The sequence below is a fragment of the Ornithorhynchus anatinus genome, chromosome 13, assembly GCF_004115215.2.
Source record: "Ornithorhynchus anatinus isolate Pmale09 chromosome 13, mOrnAna1.pri.v4, whole genome shotgun sequence".
Classification (NCBI taxonomy): domain Eukaryota; kingdom Metazoa; phylum Chordata; class Mammalia; order Monotremata; family Ornithorhynchidae; genus Ornithorhynchus; species Ornithorhynchus anatinus.
In genome coordinates, this window is record NC_041740.1 from 22962291 (window position 1) to 22983649 (window position 21359).

The 21359-nt window shown below is 48.0% G+C and overlaps 1 protein-coding gene across 5 annotated transcripts in view; it reads left to right on the plus strand.

Annotated features, from left to right (window-relative positions):
• The window catches only part of STARD9 (StAR related lipid transfer domain containing 9), a 106851-nt gene that overhangs the window by 20334 nt on the left and 65158 nt on the right, over positions 1–21359 (plus strand). For all 5 annotated transcript variants that reach the window (XM_029078391.1, XM_029078395.1, XM_029078394.1 and 2 more), the window contains exons 2-3: positions 3150–3219; positions 4051–4167. In XM_029078391.1, the coding sequence (XP_028934224.1) occupies positions 3150–3219; positions 4051–4167 (187 nt within the window). The remainder of the gene's footprint in view (positions 1–3149; positions 3220–4050; positions 4168–21359) is intronic.

The window sequence follows — 21359 nt, forward strand, 5'->3', positions numbered from 1 at the left end:
TTAACACCCCATCTCCCTCCTATTATTCCTCTCCAAACTCCTTGAGCGAGTTTCCATCATCCGCTGCCTCTACTTCCTCGTCTCCAATTCTCTCCCCGACCCCCTCTAATCTGACTTCCATCCTCTTCACTCCACCAAAACAGCCTTCTCTGTGCTCACCGGTGACCTCCACGATGCCAAATTCAACAGCCTCTACTCCGTCCTAATCCCCCACAACCTCTCAGCTGCTTTCAACACTGTCAACCCACCCCCTTCTCTTGGAAACATTATCCAGTCTTGACTTCACTGCCCCTGTCCTCTCTTGGTTCTCCTCATCCCTCTGGCTGCTCATTCTCAGTCTCTTTCACCTTTGCCTCCCACTTCAAGACTCAGCTGTTGGTTCCCTTCAATTCTCCATCTACAATAACTCCCTTAGAGAACTCATTTGGTCCCGTGGCTTCAACTGTCATCTCTGTGCAGATGATTTACAAATCTAAATATCCAGCCCTGATCTTCCTCCTTATTTGCGGTCTTGTATTTCCTCTTGCTTCGACTTCTTGATATCCCGCTGACACCTCAACCTTACATGTCCAAATTAGAATGCATCTTCCACCCAAACCCAATCTTCCCCCATCTTTCTCATTAATGTAGACAGCACCACCATCCTCCCTGTCTCACAAGCCCATAACCGTGGCATTATCCTTCATTCAACTGTATTTATTGAGTACTCACTGAGTGCAAAGCCCTGTACTGAGCACATGGGAGAGTATAATATAACAATAGACACATTCCCTGCCCAAGAGGAGCTTACAGTCTAAACTCCTCACTCTCATTCAACCCCATGTAAAATCTATCACTAAATCCTTTTGGTTCAACCTTCACAGTATAGCTAAAAGCTGCCCTTTCCTCTTCCATCCAAACCATTACCACATTAATCCAAGCACTTATCCTATCCCACCTTGGTTTCTGCATCAGCCTCCTCACTGCCTTGGCTCCCTCAAATGCCACTTAGTCGTGTGCGATTCATAGCAACTTTATGGAACGTATTTTTCTCCCGGTTGTCCTAACTTCTACCATAATCCGTAACTTTGCCAGCGGCTCTTCCATTATCGTTGTTATGGTCTCTATCCATCTAGCTGCTGGTCTGCCTCTTGCACGTTTCCCTTGGACTTTCCCTAGCATTTGTGTTTTCTCCGAAGAATTAGTCCTCCTGATGATGTGCCCAAACTATGCTAATGTAAGTCAAGTCATTTGACTTAATGCTACGGATAGCACACCAGAAGTTCAAGACCTATTTCATGCCCACAAGCAGCTTACATTTTGATGGAGGAGAAAGATATCAAAATACTTACAGAGATTGAGAACAGAAGAGACGATTGGCTATACATATCTACACAAGTGCCAATGAAGGGGATAAGTAAGTTCTCAAGTCTGTAAGCAACAAACCTTCTTCTTCTCTGCTATATCTACGAAAACTGTAACCTTCTGAGGGCAGGGAACATGCCTACCAACTCTGTTGTATTGTACTCTCCCGAGTGCTTAATGCACAGAGTGAGCCCTCAATCAGTACCATTAATGATGATCCTGTTTGAGATCTAGTCCAGTTATCCCTGGACTAGATCCTCTGTGGTACTCACTGTCCAGCCTTATATTGTTGGGAGGAACAACAATATAAAACGTTTAGCTGTTTCAAGTCTGAATAGAGACCGTTCTTCACTCACCTATCCAGAATCTGAATTCAGTTCTTTCCTAGTACCAAGCTGTATGTTGTCTTTTAGAGACAATCCAATCACTATTTGTATTATGAGATAACAAAGTGCTTATTGATTTTTAAGAGTATGCCACTTTCATCTGTCCTTAGGCATAGTGTGATTTTGATACTTGTACTCTGCTCTCCCCTCTGGCTTCAGTTGCAGTACTTCCTATATTTCTATAGAATATTCTCTGTCTGATAGGAACAGGTGAGGGGTTGGGAGGAAACGATCTGGGCATGTCACTCCCCTTCTTAAACAACTCCAGTGGTTGCCTATCAACCTCCGCTCCAAACAAAAACTCCTCACTCTAGGCTTCAAGGCTCTACATCACCTTGCCCCTTCCTACCTCTCCTCCCTTCTCTCTTTCTACTGCCCACCCCGCACGCTCCGCTCCTCCGCCGCCCACCTCCTCACCATCCCTCGGTCTCGCCTATCCCGCCGTCGACCTCTGGGCCATGTCCTCCCGCGGTCCTGGAATGCCCTCCCTCTTCACCTCCGCCAAACTGATTCTCTTCCCCTCTTCAAAACCCTACTTAAAACTCACCTCCTCCAAGAGGCCTTCCCAGACTGAGCTCCCCTTCTCCCTCTACTCCCTCTACCATCCCCCCTTCACCTCTCCTCAGCTTAACCCTCTTTTCCCCCCATTTCCCTCTGCTCCTCCTCCTCTCCCTTCCCATCCCCTCAGCACTGTACTCGTCTGCTCAACTGTATATATTTATTACCCTATTTATTTTGTTAATGAAATGTACATCGCCTTGATTCTATTTAGCGGCCATTGTTTTTACGAGATGTTCTTCCCCTCGACTGTATTTATTGCCATTGTTCTTGTCTGTCCATCTCCCCCGATTAGACTGTAAGCCCGTCAAACGGCAGGGACTGTCTCTATCTGTTGCCAACTTGTTCATTCCAAGCGCTTAGTACAGTGCTCTGCACATAGTAAGTGCTCAATAAATACTATTGAATGAATGAATGAAAGGAAAGAGGGAATCCCTTTTTGCATAAAATCCAAACAGAGTGAAACCTCTGAGCAGTTGGTCTGCAAAGAGACAATGGGACAACTTCAGTACATACAGAAGTGAAGGAGCAAAGTCTGGAATCTTTTCTGCTCCATATAATCCCTGAGATTTGTCAGTGTGGGTGTAAACCCCTGCTGGGGCATCCAGGAGCGGAACAGGGAGCTGGTTCTTTAACTCTGGCTTTGATGTTGTCATCTTATACCTGACAGTTTTCCCTTAGATGCACAGGAACGTGATGTGAAGAAAGGACCCAACCTGGAATTGGGGCCAAATGCCAGAGTCTTGGGGGACACCACTGAACTGTTGAGACCCGACTATCTTAACATTACCCCGATTTTTATGTGTTTGTCAGAAATTCAGAAATGTGCCCATTTCACCTGGGGGCTTGTTCTATTTCCAGGGAGTGTGCGGATGGGGGAAGAATAATTATTGAAGTTGACGGCAATGTGGCAAAAGTCAGGAAATGGAAGGTAGGTTTGGTAATTTTTTCTTCTTCCCTTTTCTCACCTTGTCCCCACCCAGGTACAGATGCCACAGGACCTCGTGGGAGAAAGGAGGAGCTTGAGGGAAGGAGTTTGATCCCAGCATCAACCAACAAGAAAGTTTTGGGAGTCAGTTAAGCCAGAATGAGTCCCCAGCTCTGGGACTCTGTTAATGGACCCACGTACTGGCATTCTACTGCCCCTGGGAACCAGTTAGTAAAGACTTGAACCATGACCCAGAGCTTGAGTCGGATGGGGACGTCAGTGAGGAGCCTCCCTGGGCTTCTGGGAAGGGAAGGGAGAGGAGGAAAAGAGAGAGGGGAGACCCAGCCCAGCGATGCTGCAGGGAGATAATCCTGCCAGTCATCCTGCGGGGAACCCGGTGTAATGTAAGACTGGGGCCACGGAGCAGAGAAGAAGCAGAAAGATGGGAATAAGCAAGCATATGAACAGGTCCACTCGGGTCTCAGTGTGGTGAGGTGGAGGAGAGAGGAGTAACCAGCAGGGGCTGAGGAAGATCCTGTTCAAATGCGGGAGGGAAGCCGCCCTTTCGTAGGCTCTGGTGTTTCACATCTGCCCCTCCCTCCTAGAGTTTGATTGAGAGAATGAGCTGGTGCAGGTGGGGAGATGCCTAGGGTCAGGTAGGTCTGCTTTCTCCTTCCCTCCTTTCCCACTCCATTTCTCCTTCCCTTCTCTCTCCCTCCCTCCCTCCCCTTTTCCCCCATCTGTAACCATCTGCAGGAAGGGGGAAGCATAATGTCCTGGCACGATTACTTTCAGGGTGACAGATTGATGCTATACTCTGTGGTCTCCTTGCAGGTGAACTGTGGGGCGAGAGCCTCCAGGGACTCAAAGGAAAAAATCATGGCATTTGGCTTTGATTACTGCTACTGGTCTGTGAACCCTGAGGACCCCCATTATGCATCTCAGGAAATGGTGAGTAATAACTTGCAGCCGTAGCGCCTTCTCTGTCCTTTTATGGTCCCCTCCTCGGCTCTCCCTTGTGGCGAGCCTCTTTTGAGCCCTTCACTGACCACACTCTCACAGCTCAGGCATAGGCAGTTGTGGATGTGCAACAACCCTGAGGAGTGCCAGAAAAATCTCTCTTTCACTTTTCATAGCCAGCCCTGGATTCAAGCAATGGTTAGGGTATTTATTAAGTACTTACAATATGCCAAGCATTGGGCTAAGCCCCAAGGTAGATTCAAATATAACAGATGCCTCATTCAATCGATCCTGTCTCTTCTACAAGAGGCTAGCAACCTAAGAGATAAGGAATACAGGCATCTTATCTCCCTTGGAGAGCTCAATCACTCCCACAGCTTCAACTACCAACTTTATCCAGATAATTCTCAAATCCACCTCTCTATCCCCCACCTCTCTCCTTCTCTGCAGTCATGCATTTCCTCCTGGTCTTCAGGCCATCTCTACTTCAAGCGTAATAGTCCAAAACAGGACTCATATTCCCACCTAAATCCTGTCCTTCCACAGACTGTCCCGTCATTTTAGACACCATCCTTCCCTCTGTCTCACAAGCTTGGCATTATCCTTGACTAATTGGTGTCATTGAACCCACATATTCATCCTGTCACCAAATCCTGTCAGTGCTTCCTTCAGAATATCTCTAAACTCTGCCCTTTCCTCTCCATCTAAACTATTACCATTGTTGGTCCAAGCTCTTGTCATATTCCACCTCAACTACTGCATCAGCCTCCTGACAGAACTTTCTGATGCCAGCCTCTGCCCGCACTCTAATCTGATTCTTCTCTCTGCTGCCCGGACTATTTTTCTAACAACAACAGCAAAAAAAATCGTATTGTCTGTCTTCCCACTCCTCAAGAATCTCCGATGGTTGCCCGCCATCTCCGCATTAATCAGTCCTCCCTCTTCTATTTAACCTTACTCCTCTCCGATTACAACCCAGCCTGCACACTCTGCCCTTCTAACACCAACTTGCTTTCTTTACCCAAAAAGAAGCAGTGTGGCTTAGCAGATAGAGCATGGGCCTGGGAGTCAGAAGGACTTGGGTTCTAATCCCGGCTCCGCCACTTGTCTGCTGTGACCTGGGCAAGTCACTTCACTATTTTGGGCCTCAGTTACCTCATCTATAAAATGGGAATTAAGATTGTGAGCCCGATGTAGGATAGGGACTGTGTCCAACCTGATTAGCTCGTATCTAACCCAGTGCCTTAATATAGTGCCTGGAATATAGTAAAGGCTTAACAAATGCCATAAAAGAAAGAATCTCATCTCTCATCATCAACCACTTGCCCACGCCTTCCCTCCTGCCTCCAACCTCCTTCCCCCATCATCTCTGTCAGACTACCACTCTGGAAGGAAATTCAGAGCCAGGGAAAGCGGAAAGAAGGGAGGCAGTCCACCCTGGAGCCTAGAGGGCCTGGGATTGAATATGTGCAACCTCACTCTGTCCTGGCAGTCATCCATAAGAGGGTCCTGGGCCCAGATCCCATTCTGTGGAGGCACAGAATGGTCGAGACTTACTCAACGTCACACAACAGGCCAGGAGCAGAGTTGAGATTAGAAGCTAATAATAATAATAATAATAATAATGTTGGTATTTGTTAAGCGCTTACTATGTGCCGAGCACTGTTCTAAGCGCTGGGGTAGACATAAGGGAATCAGGTTGTCCCACGTGGGGCTCACAGTCTTAATCCCCATTTTACAGATGAGGGAACTGAGGCACAGAGAAGTTAAGTGACTTGCCCACAGTCACACAGCCGACAAGTGGCAGAGCTGGGATTCGAACTCATGAGCCCTGACTCCAAAACCCGTGCTCTTTCCACTGAGCCACGCTGCTAGACCTCCTGAATCCACACTTTTTTTCCTAGGGTGAGGGGATAGGGGACAGGAGGCTTTATAAGTGCCCCTCCTTGTAAAGCCTTCAAGCAACTTTGAAGAGGCCACATTTGCCCCGAGGGACCTCAATGGGAGAGACTGCCCTGGGCACCAAGACTAGACTGGACTAGACTGAATGGAAGAAAAAAGAGTGTGGAGGAAAGGGGCCGTCTAGTGTGAGGAGGACAGGAAAGGAACTGGTGTGCACCCAGGAGAGCTCTGTTAAGGAGAAACTAGCCCGAGGGATTTCTCAGGTGGAATCGCAGATCAGTCGGAGGAGCACCCCCATCCTGCCCTGCCTCTAATCCTCTCTAGTTGCCAGTCTCCAGATAATAAAATAAGAATAATGTAATAATAATAATATTGGTATTTGTTGAGTGCTTACTATATAGTAAGTACTGGGGAAGGTGCAAGATAATCAGATCAGGCTCAGTCTCATGAGGGACTCACATTCTAGAGTAGCAGAAATGTGCTAGGGACATATATATATATATTTTTATATATATAATAATGTTGGTATTTGTTAAGCGCTTACTATGTGCCGAGCACTGTTCTAAGCGCTGGGGTAGACACAGGGGAATCAAGTTGTCCCACGTGGGGCTCACAGTCTTAATCCCCATTTTACAGATGAGGGAACTGAGGCACAGAGAAGTTAAGTGACTTGCCCACAGTCACACAGCCGACAAGTGGCAGAGCTGGGATTCGAACTCATGAGCCCTGACTCCAAAACCCGTGCTCTTTCCACTGAGCCACGCTGCTAGACCTCCTGAATCCACACTTTTTTTCCTAGGGTGAGGGGATAGGGGACAGGAGGCTTTATAAGTGCCCCTCCTTGTAAAGCCTTCAAGCAACTTTGAAGAGGCCACATTTGCCCCGAGGGACCTCAATGGAAGAGACTGCCCTGGGCACCAAGACTAGACTGGACTAGACTGAATGGAAGAAAAAAGAGTGTGGAGGAAAGGGGCCGTCTAGTGTGAGGAGGACAGGAAAGGAACTGGTGTGCACCCAGGAGAGCTCTGTTAAGGAGAAACTAGCCCGAGGGATTTCTCAGGTGGAATTGCAGATCAGTCAGAGGAGCACCCCCATCCTGCCCTGCCTCTAATCCTCTCTAGTTGCCAGTCTCCAGATAATAAAATAAGAATAATGTAATAATAATAATATTGGTATTTGTTGAGTGCTTACTATATAGTAAGTACTGGGGAAGGTGCAAGATAATCAGATCAGGCTCAGTCTCATGAGGGACTCACATTCTAGAGTAGCAGAAATGTGCTAGGGACATATATATATATATTTTTATATATATAATAATGTTGGTATTTGTTAAGCGCTTACTATGTGCCGAGCACTGTTCTAAGCGCTGGGGTAGACACAGGGGAATCAGGTTGTCCCACGTGGGGCTCACAGTTAATCCCCATTTTACAGATGAGGTAACTGAGGCACAGAGAAGTTAAGTGACTTGCCCAAAGTCACACAGCTGACAAGTGGCCGAGCCGGGATTCAAACCCATGAGCTCTGACTCCAAAGCCCGTGCTCTTTCCACTGAGCCATATTGCTTCTCTATATATCAAATGAGAATCACCATGGCTTAGTGGAAAGAGCAAGAGCTTGGGAGACAGAGGTCATGGGTTCTAGTCCCGGCTCCGCCACTTGTCAGCTGTGTGACTTTGGGCAAGTCACTTATCTGTGCCTTACTTCCCTCATCTGTAAAATGGGATTGAAGCCTGTGAGCCCCACGTGGGACAACCTGATTACCTTGTATCTACCCCAGTGCTTAGAACAGTTCTTGGCACATGGTAAGCGCTTAACAAATGCCATCATCATTATTATTAAATGCCACTGTGTCGTTTCCAATTCATAGAGGTATTTCTACCTCTTCCTCTAGACTGTAAGCTCATTGTGGGCAAATAACGTTTCTACCAACTCTGTTATATTGTAGTCTCCCTAAGTGCTTAGTACATACAGTGCTCTGCACACAGTAAGCGTTCAGTAAATACCACTGGTTGATCCACTTGGACCTGAGATTGGTTTGGCTGTGTCCTGCTCTCCTTCCCTCTGCTGCAGTTTAGCCCTGTTTACTGATCTTGGGACACTGAGGTCCTAGTGATCAGCCCTAGATGGGGTTTCTGACCCCTGGTACCTGGCACTATAGAGTTGGAAGCAGGAGTTCAACCAATCAAGTAATTGAGGATTTACTGCGTGCTTGAGAGGGCCAGACAAAAGCAAAAGATAGAGTCCCTGCCCTTGATCTTATAATCTGATGGAGGAAGACGTGCAGACATATTATTTTCAAAAGATGAACAAATGGTGAAAGCAGAAGAGAGAAGAAGGCTAGACCTGACCGGAGACTGGAAAGGCGAATAAATGAAAACTATCGTAAAATAAGCATTGTACAGTAAATAGTAAGGATCGGGAGATGGAACGAGTTCTGTGGTAGACTCTGAAGTTTTGGCTTTGAGAGGTTGATGGAGGCACTTATTTGAATAACACTAAATTAGGAATAATCGTGACCATCAGAGAGTCAGAGGAGTGTCCAGAGGAAAATAGGGTGTGCCCATACTGACCAGAATTTATGCACTATCTCAGCCTGGGCTCCAGTAATCACAGGTGAACCGAAGTCCCAAACAGAATAATGACCCCAATCAAGATTTAATCAATTTTCCAAATTGGAAAGAACACGAGCAGAGAGATGAGGGTTTACAGAATATTTAAAGCCAACGAAGGTTAAAGCTGTGAATTTGAGGCTTGATCAGCTGATTCCAGAAAGCCACTGACCAGGTGCTAGGCCAGATGCAGGTTCTGGGTCTAAGGTTTTGGCTTGTGGAAGAGGATGGAATAGGTTTTGCTAGAATAACCCCAATTTAAGATCGCCCCAGCACATTTTATTATTGTTATAGATTGACCAGAAAAAAAAATCTCAACAAATGGAGGTCTTCTAATGAGAATCCAGGCAGGAGAAAAGATCAAGGACCCACAGTGCATGGAATCAAAGCAGCAAATTGAAAACTGAGGCTTTTCCCAGAATTTCCCAGTGGCTTTTGGGAGGTGTAGATAAAAGCAGCCCTTTCAATCCTCAGGTTTTGAAGTTTTTCCTTCCTTGCCCTGAAATGATCTCTCCTCCTTTTCTCCAAGACCTGTTACAAACGGGGTTTAAAGCAGACTTCTTCAGCTCTGGCCTTGCTATCTAAATCTATGGACAAATGGATTTGAAGGGGGAAGGATGGGGTGAGTTGAAAATAAGGCATAATGAAGAGGTGAGCTTGGGAAAACAGAAGAATACAAGCTGGGAAGTAACTGGTGGAAGGTGTCAAGAAGGAGAAAATTGACACTGTCAGTCATTTCTGCATGATGCAGAGGGTATCCATTGGAGGGTTATGAAGAGGAGGAGAGACGTATGGTGAACAATGTTTAAGGAAGATCATCTCTGGGCAGCAGAATGAGGTATCGATGAGAGAGACTTGAGGCAGGGAGACAGTGAGGAAAGTGATGCAGTGGCCTAGTTGGGAGATGATGCTGAAGAGTCTTGAGCCAGGGTGGTGGCTACTGGGATCCAGGCATCTCCCTGGTTCCTGAACTCTGGACCCCCCACCCAGACTCTGCCCTAAGTGAGGGAGGAGTGGAGTTAATATCCCAGCTGGATCTGGGGGCCTGTCCCAACACAGTAGAAGCGGTGTGGCCTAGCGGATAGAGTGCAGACCTGAGAGTCAGAAGAACCTGGGGAAGGGGAGAGGAAGGGGAGGATCCAGGAGAAAAAAACTGACTGGATTCAGGCACCGATTGAGTTTGGAGTTGAGACAGAGAGAGGAGTCAAAGATGACCTTTAGTCTGCAAGCTTCTGGGTGGGGAGGATAGACATGTTACTGATGGTTATGGCCATCATATTCCTTCCTATTTGCCTAGGAATCCAAGCTTCTTGTGGGCAGGAAACTTGTCTACCCACTCTTTTCTACTGGACTCGCCCGAAGGCTTAGTTCAGTGGTCTGCACACAGTAAATACTATTGATTAATTTACTGTTGCTTGTCTCCAGGCAGATGGGGGAAGAACTAGAAATTCTGAGGGGTGAAAATAGAAATTCCCTGATTCCATCAATCAATCAATTGTATTTATTGAGTGCTTTCTGTGTACAAAGCCCTACAGTAAGCACTTGGGACAGTATAGATATAACCCAAGTTTCCCGGCTAGAGGGGAGCCATCATTGAGACTGTCTTATTTGCCACAAGAAGCCCTCCTTTCTGGTGCTAGCACTCGTCGGGCAAATGACAAGGTCTGCCCAAGCCTATCTCTGTCGTGGTCTCTCTCTTCCCTTATCTAGAATACTGCGAGAGGTTTTCTACCCTGGATAGAATACTGTTTGATTCATGAATTTGAGCTCAGTCAGGAGCCTGAAACTACCCAGTGCTGTAAGATTTGGGGGACTCTGAATGTCTGGTTGGAAGCAGCAGGGGCTCGTTCAAACCCTTTCCCACCAGAGATCAGTTCTAGCATAGGACTGTGAGTGCCAACTTCTCTTTCATTCCCCAGTTCTCAGAAATGCCTGTCTTCTACCAAATAATAGTGGTTGGGCTGTGTGCAATTCTGGAAGGAGGTTTGCCTGTTGTTAGCTAAGATACCGGAGCCGGGTTCCACCTTTCTTCTCAATCTCCTTCACCGTTCTTCCTTCAGGATGGGATATCTGAAGCAGAACTGCAGAGGTCACATCAGTCCTGGGCCTGAATGGGATCAACCCAAGGGCTGAGGTTTTATATTTTTTTTAATGGTATTTGTTAAGCGCATCCTAAGCTCTGGGGTAGCTAAAAGCTAATCAGGTTGGACACAGTCCATATCCCACTTGGGGCTCAATCCCCATTTTACAGATGAGGTACCTGAAGCACAAAGAAGTTAAGTAACTTGTCCATGGTCACACAGAGGACAAGCGGTGGAGTCAGGATTAGAACCTAGGTTCTTCTGACTTCCAGGCCTGCACTCTATCCACTAGGCCACACCGCTTCTACTGGGTTGGGACAGGCCCCCAGATCCAGCTGGGACATTAACTCCACTCCTCTCTCAGGGAAGAGGCTGGATGTGGGGTCCAGGGTTCAGGAACCAGGGAGATGCCTGGTTCCCAGCAGCCAACAGGAATCACCTTGCCCTGTATCTGGGCATGGCAATAGCCACTCCATCTCCTTTCAATTCCGCATCTACATAAAAGGACCCCAAAGCAGGGCTTCCTAGGCTTGCCAGGGCAGAGCCATCGCTGTACCCAAGCCTGTGTCTCGGCATTGTGCAGGTCCCACCCTCAGGGCCACATACGGCAGGAGGGTGGGAGGAAAGGGGGCACCGTGTCTGTACCTTTGAGTGGGAAGGGGTGGAAGTTGAACAACAAATGTTCTAGTCATTGTTTCAAATGGAAAACTAAGGCAGTGAGGTTATTTCAGGCCTCCAGGGAAGGGGAGATGCAGCATCCCGCCCCCTCCTCCCCCATCCCGATTCTCTCCAAATTCTGGGGGTGGGGGCGTTAAGGGGCGTGTCTTTTGTGGGAACCCTGGGTGAGAGACGACGGCGGTGACAGAGATCTGGGAAGGAAGAGAGAGTAGTTTTAGAGGCAAGAATGATACCCAAATCCACATCGCCAGCCTTGATCTCTCTCCCTCTCTGCAGTTGACTCGCATTGACTCGCTCCCTTTGCTCTTCCCCCCGCCCCGCCCCACTGCACTTATGTATAAGTGTATTATATATCTATAATTCTGTTTATATGGATCCCTGTTTACTTGTAGTGATTTCTATCTCGTCCCTCTAGACTGTAAGCCCACTGTGAGCAGGGACTCTCTCTTCCTTGCTGTCTTGTACTTTCTAAGGGCTTAGTACAGTGTTCTGCACACAGTACGGGCTCAATTGAATGAATGAAGACTGTGGAAGGAAATTCAGAGCCAGGGAAAGTGGAAAGAAGGGAGGCAGTCCGCCCTGGGGCCTAGAGGGCCTGGGGCTGGATATGTGCAACCTCACCCTGCCCTGGCAGCCATCCATAAGGGGGTCCTGGGCCCAGATGGCCCAAGATTCTTCTTGATGGTGAGATCCTGCTCCAGACTCTGAAATGGACTCTCCGTGTGAGCTGCATTCAGGAAACAGTCCAAACCGTCCCTCTTTCTTGCCCTCCCTCCCTACAGGCTGGGAGGGGTGGAGCTTGGAAATGAGAATCATTTTCTCATGAGCGTTTGCTGTATTGCAAACATTCCATCCCCTCATTGTTTCCCTCCACCAAGAGGGAGGCGGAAATAGAAGGGAGATATGTATGGAGGAAAAAAAAACCCTTTTTGTTCAAGAACTGGATGAATCTCTGTGGGGCCACGTGGGGGAAGGGAGACCACTCAGTGGGGTTCATCGCAGCTGTGTTCCCTGGGCCAGCAGTCCAGCTGCTCTTCTTCATTAGCGTGTATAAGGGCTACGTGTCAGAGGAATAAGATCATTCTTTTGGCTGCTTTCGAGTCTCCTTTCCCTCCAGAGACTGGGCGGGGTGTTTTAAAGAATGGCTCGCAGACCAAGAAGAAGGGAAGCAGAGTCAGCCATGTCATTTCCTGTGTTTGGGGAAGAAAAGTAACCGAAGAGCGGGGAAAACAATAAAACGCAAAAACTCTGACTGCAGGACTTGGAGCTGGGTTCTTGGTGGGGGATTTGTCGGAGGGGGAAGGAGGTGTTTTACAGATAGTGAATTCTAGACCGTAAGATCCTTACGGACCCAGAACATGTCTCCCAGCTAACTCTGTTGCATTGTATTCTCCCAGGTGCGTTGTACAGTGCTCGGCACACAGCAGACACTCAATAAGCACGATTGATTGTTATCCATGTTAGTCTACACAGCTGACAAGTCGTTGCAAACTTGGCTTTCTGGTAGCCACATGCCGGATTAGTCTGCCTGCTGCTGTTCCCTCAACAATTCTGGTCATGAGCCACACTGACACTAATAATTAGATCCCTCTCAAGCCCAGCTGTTGGTAAGAGAGAGGAATAACTGAATTCTGTCAGCGGCTGCCTTCTGCCTCCCCCAGATGAATAGAAACACTAAAAGATTGCGTCTTCAACTTTGTGGGGGTCCTATAAACTGTTAGAGCATACTTGTGGTCGGATCTGTGGGTCCTGGCGAAGTGTTTTTCTGTTGCCAAACTCAATTTGAGAGATAAACCAGATGAGAGCACAGCTGGGTCTGCTGCCCAGAGGGCTGTGTGGGAAGGTGAGGGCAGGCCCCATGATACAACCGGGATATATGCTTTGAAAACGCGACTGCATGGTGAAGATGTGTTTTCCCATAAACTTTCAGATTATAAATTACGATCTATTCCAGAACCCCTGGGAAAATAGTCCAGGATTCTTTTACATGTTTTAACCTTTAATGTTAAATATGACTACACTATTGTTGAATCTGTATGACAGATAGACTTTGAGAAGCAGCGCGGCCAAGGGGAATGAGCTCGGGCCTGGGAGTCAGGGGATGTGGATCTGCCACTGTCTGCTCTGTGACCTTGGGTGAGTCTCATAACTTCTCTGGGCCTCAGTTACCTCATCTGTAAAATGGGGATTAGTACTGTGATCCCTGTGTGGAACAGAACTGTGGCCATCCTGATTATCTTTTATTCATTCATTCAATAGTATTTATTGAGATCTTACTATGTGCAGAGCAATGTACTAAGCACGTGGAATGTACAATTCGGCAACAGATAGAGGCAATCCCTGCCCATTGATGGGCTTACAATCTAATCGGGTTTATCTACCCTGGATCTTACTAGTCAGTCACTTGTATTCATTGAGCATTTAACTGTGTGCAGAACCCTGTACTAAGCACTTCGAATAGCAGGATATAACAATAGAGCAGACACATTCCCTGCCCACAGTAAGCTTATAATCTAGAGGGAGAGACAGACATTAATATAAAGGAATCAATTACAGATATATACACCCATAGGAACTGGTCTGTGTCGGGGGGTGTAGTTAGCTGGGTCCTTCTGAAGGCAGAGATGGAAGGAGGTAAGCCCGGACTCACTGATCCAGAGCCACAATGTGAAAACTTAAGCAATTAATTGTATTAATTGAGCCCTTGCTGTGTGCAGACTATGGTATGAGGCGCTTAGGAGAGTGCAGTACAACAGAGTTGGTAGTCGTGATCCGTCCCCACAAGGAGCTTCAAGTCTAGATGGGGAGACAGACGTTGAAATAAATTACAGACGGGTTAAGTGATGGAGTGTAAAGATGCGTACTTAAATGCTAGGGGGCTGGAAGTCCACTCCGGGGGCGGGGGGGAGTGTCTCTTTCTGATCCTTTCCTCAGTGCCATTTGGGACCCTGTAGGTCATCTGGCCAAGCCTCTGCCTTCAGAAGGGTAACCCCACTATTTCTCCAAGCATCATGGTGTCCCTGAGTGGAGTGGGGGTGGATCCAGTGTCAGCTCCGTACAGGATCTGATGAGCGTTATAGCTGTTGTCCACTCCCCGGGCCCTGGTCCTATTCTTTAGTTGTGTCCTGGTGACTGGGTTGAGGGTAGTGAACTATAAACGGAAAAGAGCCACAGGAGGAAAGAGATTAGCATGCTTACTTGGATTTGGAGTCTCCAGGGACTGAGCTAAAAGCAGCAAACTTCCTGTTAACCCACCCTTTCCTTCCCGCGCTGTCATTCCACGGCCGCCCTTCTAGCGGCCCTGGAAAAGCCGGAGCTGTTTTTGTCTGGCAGGGTGGAGGATCGATGGGGAGGAGGTGGGGGGTTTAGAGGCTACTTGGTTTGGGCCATGGAGCCTGGGTACCTTTCCCTTGCCGTTCTTGTGTGCAGCCTGTTCCCTTCCCTCATTTCCTAACTTCTTTCAGGCCTAGCACTTTAGTCCCCGGATGAGCTGTTTCTCCTTCCACCTTCTTTCCAAACCAGATTGCTGATCCCTGATTCCTGATTCCTTTCTCCCCCAAGACCAGCCTAGCAATCAGAGCAATCACCTTCTCTCATGGACACCTCACTTTAGGACCAGATTTCAGGGTTTGATCCTGTCACCCGAAAGTAATCTAGTATGAGCCCGAAAGGGAGTCCAGGGATTCCACAGCCTGACCACTATACAGCCGCAAGGAAATGAAAAAGTAGAGGTGAGAGTACCCACTCTCTTCCTCCCCAGTCCCTCCCCTCGCTGTGCAGCAGCAGCCAAAGCAGTCATCAGTAACACCACCAGCACCCCAAACTGGTTATTTCTAAGCTCTTTCTAGAGTTTCTGGTGCAGCTGAAATGAAATCTTTTCACTTGGGTCAGCACCTTCTAGGAGGGAGGCATGAGAGAGGGAAGCAGCCAGTCCTAGTGGAAAGAGCACAGGCCTGCAGTCTCACGTTTCCTCTTGCTTTCGAGGCATCTCTACTTGGAGGTCCTCACATCCCCTCAAGCTTAATGTGTCAGAACTCCTTATATTCCCACCCAAACCCTGTCCTCCCCCTGCCTTTCCCATCACTGCAGACGACGCCACCATCTTTTCTATCTCACAAGCCCGTAACCTTGGCATTATCCTTGACTCCTCTCTCTCATTCAACCTACGTATTCAATCCATCACTAAATCCTTTCGGTCCCACCTTCACAACATCGCTAAAATCTGTCCCTTTCTCTCCATCCAAACGGCTGCCATGTTAATACAGTCACTCATCCTATCCCACCCGGATTATTGCATTAGCCTCCTTGCTGACCTCCCAGCCTCCTGTCTCTCTCCACTCCAGTCCATACTTCACTCTGCTGCCCAGATCATTTTTCTTCAAAAACGTTCAGGACATGTCTCCTCACTCCTCAGAAAACTCCAGTGGTTGCCCATTCATCTCCACATTAAACGAAAAATCCTCACTGTTGGCTTTAAAGCAGTCAATCACCTTGCCCCCTCCTACCTCGCCTCGCTACTCTCCTGCCACAACCCAGCCCTTACACTTCGCTCCTCTAATGCTAACCTTCTCACTGTGCCTCAGTCACTCACTGCCTACCTATCTCACTGCCAACCCCTAGCTCATGTCTTGCCTCTGGTCTGAAATCCTCAAATCCAACAGATACTTACTCTTCCCCCCTTCAAAGCCTTACTGAAAGCACATCTCCTCCAAGAGGCCTTCCCTGACCAAGCCCTCCTTTCCTCTTTTCTCACTCCTTTCTGTGTCACTCTGACTTTCTCCCTTTGTTCTTCCCCCATCCTAGCCCCACAGCACTTATGTACATATCTATAATTTACTTATTATGTTAATGTCTGTCTCCCGCCTCTAGAGGGTAAGCTCATGTGGGCAGGGAATGGGTCTGTTGTATTGTAGTCTCCCAAGTGCTTAGTACAGTGCTCTGTACACAGTAAGCGCTCCATCAGTATGGTTGAATGAATGAATGAAGTGCGTGCTTTATGATTCTTGTAAGAATCAGGATTAGAATTCACCCTGATACTATTTGGATTGCTTTGCTGAATCAGCTTGCTGCCTGCAGTCAGCTGAAAAGTGGGGCCTCACCAGCCACTATTGGGCAGTCCCCAGTCCCCCAGCTTGGCCTGAGGATGGGATTCTGGGGGTGATCCTGTTGACTGGTTTCTCAGGGGGAGGGAGGATAACTTTGCCCTTTTAGCGAGCCACCGCCAGGAAAGCAGGCTAAGGGGCAGAGACTCGCTGGAGGAAAAAAAAAGAACCCAGTTTTTGGGCTTCTCTGTGGCTTCCCCCCCCCAGTTTCAGATATGAGAAATGGAAGAAAGAATTGCATTCAGCAGACAGAAAACGGATTGTTTTCGGCACAGTCTGTGGGAGGGGAACCCAAAGAAGGAGGACAGAATTCACTCCTCTGCAAAATTAGTCCCCGAAGCAGAAAAATTGATAAAGTGCTCAGCAGCCCATCAGCAAGAGGTCACAAAGGGCCCACCAGTGGTGTCAACATCTGAAGCAGAGACAGAGTGATAGCCACGTGGAAATCCATTAAGAAGATTGTGTAAGGTTCTTTGAGGAGAGGAACTATCTGTTTCTTCCTGCTTCCTCCACTGCTGTGCCCTTCCTTCCCCTTCCTTTACTCCCCAGGCCCAGAGAATGCAGCAGGAAGGATGAGGGCCCACAGCCCCCTTAAGCAGTGGATCCTGAGCCCCATTACCACATTAATACAATCACTAATCCAATCCCGCCTGGATTACTGCATCAACCTCCCTGCTGACCTCCCAGCCTCCTGTCTCTCCCCACTCCAGTCCATACTTCACTCTGCTGCCCGGATTGTTTTTCCACAAAAACGTACAGGACATGTCACCCCCGTGCCTCAAAAAAACTCCAGTGGTTGCCCATCCATCTCCGCATCGAACAAAAACTTCTCACCATTGGCTTTAAAGTGCTCTCCCACCTTTCCACCTCCTGCTTCACCTCGCTTCTGTCCTACAACGCAGCTCAGGCTCTTGGTTCCTCTTCCCACTGTGCGTCGATCTCGCCTGTCTCACCGCCGACCCCTCGCCCACGTCCTGCCTCTGTCCTGGAATGCCCTCCCTCCTCAAATCCGACAGATGATTACTCTCCCTCTGTTCCAGGCCTAATTGAAGGCCCATCTCCTCCAGGAGGCCTTCCCAGACTAAGCCCCGCTTTTCCTCATCTCCCACTCCCTTCTGCATCGTCCTGACTTGCTCCCTTTGCTCTACCCCCCTCCCAGCCCCACAGCACTTATGTATATTTGTGTAATTTTATTTACTTGTATCGATGTCTGTCTCCCTCCTGTCTAGACTGTAAGCTCATCGTGGGCAGGGAAGGTGAGCTTCATTGTTCATTGTATTGTAGTCTCCCCAGCGCTTAGTACAGTGCTCTGCCCACAGTAAGTGCTAAATAAATACAATTGAATGAATGAACACAGGTGAGCCCCAGGTGGGTGACATTCCTGCTGCCTTTTGTTGCGGGCTGGTCCCGTCATAGCTTTTTAGAGGCCCAGCCCCAGAAGATCGGCCAGGATACCTGGTCCCTATAAACCACTTATTTTTTTTGCTCTGCTGATGTTTTGTCCTGGGGGGATCTGGTACAGGGTCCTGCTTAAGAAGAACTGCAGGCCAGTGGCAGCTGGCATCATCTTGGCCTTTTACAGTTTGGCACTGGGTGAGACAGTCCATGTTGGGTTCTGCGCCTAGGCTGGGCAACCACATGAGATCTGTGCGAGAGAAGAGGCGAGGGAAATGGGGATGGAGGAGGCAGGGAGGAAGCTTTCATGAGCCCAAGATTCCTGGAACTGGACGTTCACACCTTGGTGCTGGCCATTCCTCGATCCCTACCCCAAGGAGGCTGTGTTTTCTTTATGGCTGTGATCACTGGGGGCACCAATAAACAGGATCCCAAAGATTTTGAGTGACCTCACCCCAGTAGTCTTGAGTCAGTCTGTTGCCCCAGTCTTTGCCACTAACTCTGGTCCAGCTTGCCCTCGTATCCGGGGCCCGTGCTTCCCCCTATCTAATTTCCAAATAGCAATAATAATAAAGGTATTTGTTGAATGCTTACTACCTGCCAAGCATTGTATTGAGCACCGGGGGTATACACACTATAAAGATATTGGTTCCGGTGTCTGTCCCACCTGGGGCTCAGGGTCTAAGGGGGAGAGAAGAGAAGAGGTATTTAATCCCTCTTTTACAGGTGAGGAAACTGAGGCACAAAGAAGTTAAAAATGACTTATCTAAGGGCACCCAGCAGGCAAATGTGAGAACCAGCATTTGGGCTCAGGTCTCCTGATTTCATGGTCCATACTCTTTCCACTAGGCCACTCTCTTTCAACTTTCCAGGAGCTCTTCCCCTACTGATTTCTAATTTCCCCAACTTGTATCCCCAGCTACCATTTCAGTACTTCTTTGTCACTTAAGTGCATCAGTATTCACAACCTCTAGTTGGAAGGTTAGCAAGGAGGCTGATGCAGTAATCAAGGCAGGAAAGGATAAGTGATTATATTAGCGTGGTAGCAGTTTGGATGGAGAGGAAAAGGCAGATTTTAGCGATGTTGTGAAGGTGGAACTGACGGAATTTAGTGATAGATTGAATATGTGGGTTGACCGAGAGAGAGGAGTCAAGGATGGCACTTAGGTTACAGGTTTGTGGGACAGGAAGAATAGTGGTGCTGTCTACAGTGATGGGAGAGTCTCAGGGAGGTCAGAGTTTGGGTGGGAAGATAAAGAGTTCTGTTTTGGACACGTTAAGCTTGAGATGACGGGAGGACATCCACGTAGAGATGTATTGAAGGCAGGAGGAAATATAAGACTGCAGAGAAGGAGAGAGATCAGGGCTGGAGATGGAGATTTGGGTGTCATCCAGTGAGGCAGGAGGGAAAAGCTGATGATAAGAAGTTTCTATTCGACATGGAGGTGGAGGTTGTTGAGAAGAGGGGAGACATGACCTCAATGTTTCTGTAGAAAAATGATCTGGGCAGCAGAGTAAGTGGGGGCTGGGCCAGGACATCTCCTCCCCTAGCCCACAGGGCCGAGACCGGACCCCAAACCCCACCACCCCCAGTTCGGTCCACAGGCTCTGGGGAAGGGTTAGAGAGGGTGAGAGGTGTGACACGGCTCGGGGTCCTCAAGGCAATAGGTCCTGAGGGTAATTTCAGGGAAAAGGCAGGCGAATGGCCGAATGGGCTTGGGAGTCAGAAGGACCTTGATTCTAATCTATCTGCTCTGTGACCTTAGGCAAGTCACTTCAATTCTCTGTGCCTCAGTTCCCTCATCTAGAAAATGGGGATTAAGACTGTGAGCTCCATGTGGGACAGGGGCTGGGTCCAACCTGATCAGCTTGCATCTACCCCAGTGCTTATACCCGGGGATGGCACAGAGTAAGTGCTGAACAAATAACATAAACAACAGCAATAAACTAGGTTGGGGAGAGACATGAGGCAGGGAGGTCAGCAAGGAGGCTGATACAGTAATCAAGGTGGGATAGGATAAATGTTTGGATTAGTGTGGAAGCAGTTTGAATGGAGAGGAAAGGGCAGATTTCAGTGATGCCGTGAGGATCAAACTGACAGGATTTAAGGATGGATTGAATATGTGGGACTGGAGTGTGTCCTTTCCCACTCTCCCAAGTGCTTAGTACAATGCTTTGCACAAAGTAAGAGTTCAGTAAATACAGTTGAGTGAATGAATGAATCAATATGTGGGTTGAATGAGAGAGAGGAGTCAAGGATAATGCCAAGGTTATGGACTTGTGAGATGGGGAGGATGGTGGTGCTGTCTACAGAGATGGGAAAGTCAGGGGAAGGACAAGGTTTGGGTGGGAAGATAAGGAGTTCTGTTTTGGATGTGTTAAGTTTGAGGTGACTTTAAAGCATTCAGTCACTTTGCTCCCTCCTCCTACCTTTCATTCAATAGTATTTATTGAGCGCCTACTATGTGCAGAGCACTGTACTAAGGTGAGGTAAGTACCTCACCTCGCTACTCTCCTACTGCATCCCGGGCTGCACTTTCCTCCTATATTGCTAACCTTCTCATTGTACCTCAATCTCATCTATCTTGCCAGGGACCTCTTGTCCATGTCCTGCCTCTGGCCTGGAACATCCTCCCGCTTCATATCCAATCTGAGGTATCCAATATCCATATCCATATCCAGTAGACCATTACTCTCCCCCCACTTCAAAGCCTTAATGACTTAAAAGCCTTGAAGGTATATTTCCTCCAAGAGGTCTTCCCTGACTAAACCTTCCTTTCTTCTTCTCCCACGCCCTTCCCCGGCACCCTGACTTGCTCCCTTTATTCATCCCTTCTCCCAGCCCCACAACATTTATGTACATATCTGTAATATGTGGCTCAGTGGAAAGAGCATGGGCTTTGGAGTCAGAGGTCATGAGTTCGAATCCCAGCTCTGCCACTTGTCAGCTGTGTGACTGTGGCCAAGTCACTTAACTTCTCTGGGCCTCAGTTACCTCATCTGTAAAATGGGGATTAAGACTGTGAGCCCCACGTGGGACAACATGATTCCCATGTCTACCCCAGCGCTTAGAATGGTGCTCTGCACATAGTAAGCGCTTAACAAATACCAACATTATTATTATTATTATTAATTTATTTATTTATGCAAATGTCTGACTCTAAGCTGTCAGCTCACTGTGGGCAGGGAATGTGTCTGTTTATTGTTGTACTCTCCCAAGTGCGTAGTATAGTGATCTGAACACAGTAAGGGCCCAATAAATACATTTGAATGAAATGCAATTGACTGACTGACTGAGGAGAGTAGCAAAGTGAGGTAGGAGGGGTCAAAGTGATTGAGTGCTTTAATGTCGGTGGTAAGGAGTTTCTATCTGATGCAGAAGTGAATGGGCAACCACTGGAGGTTCTTGAGGAGTG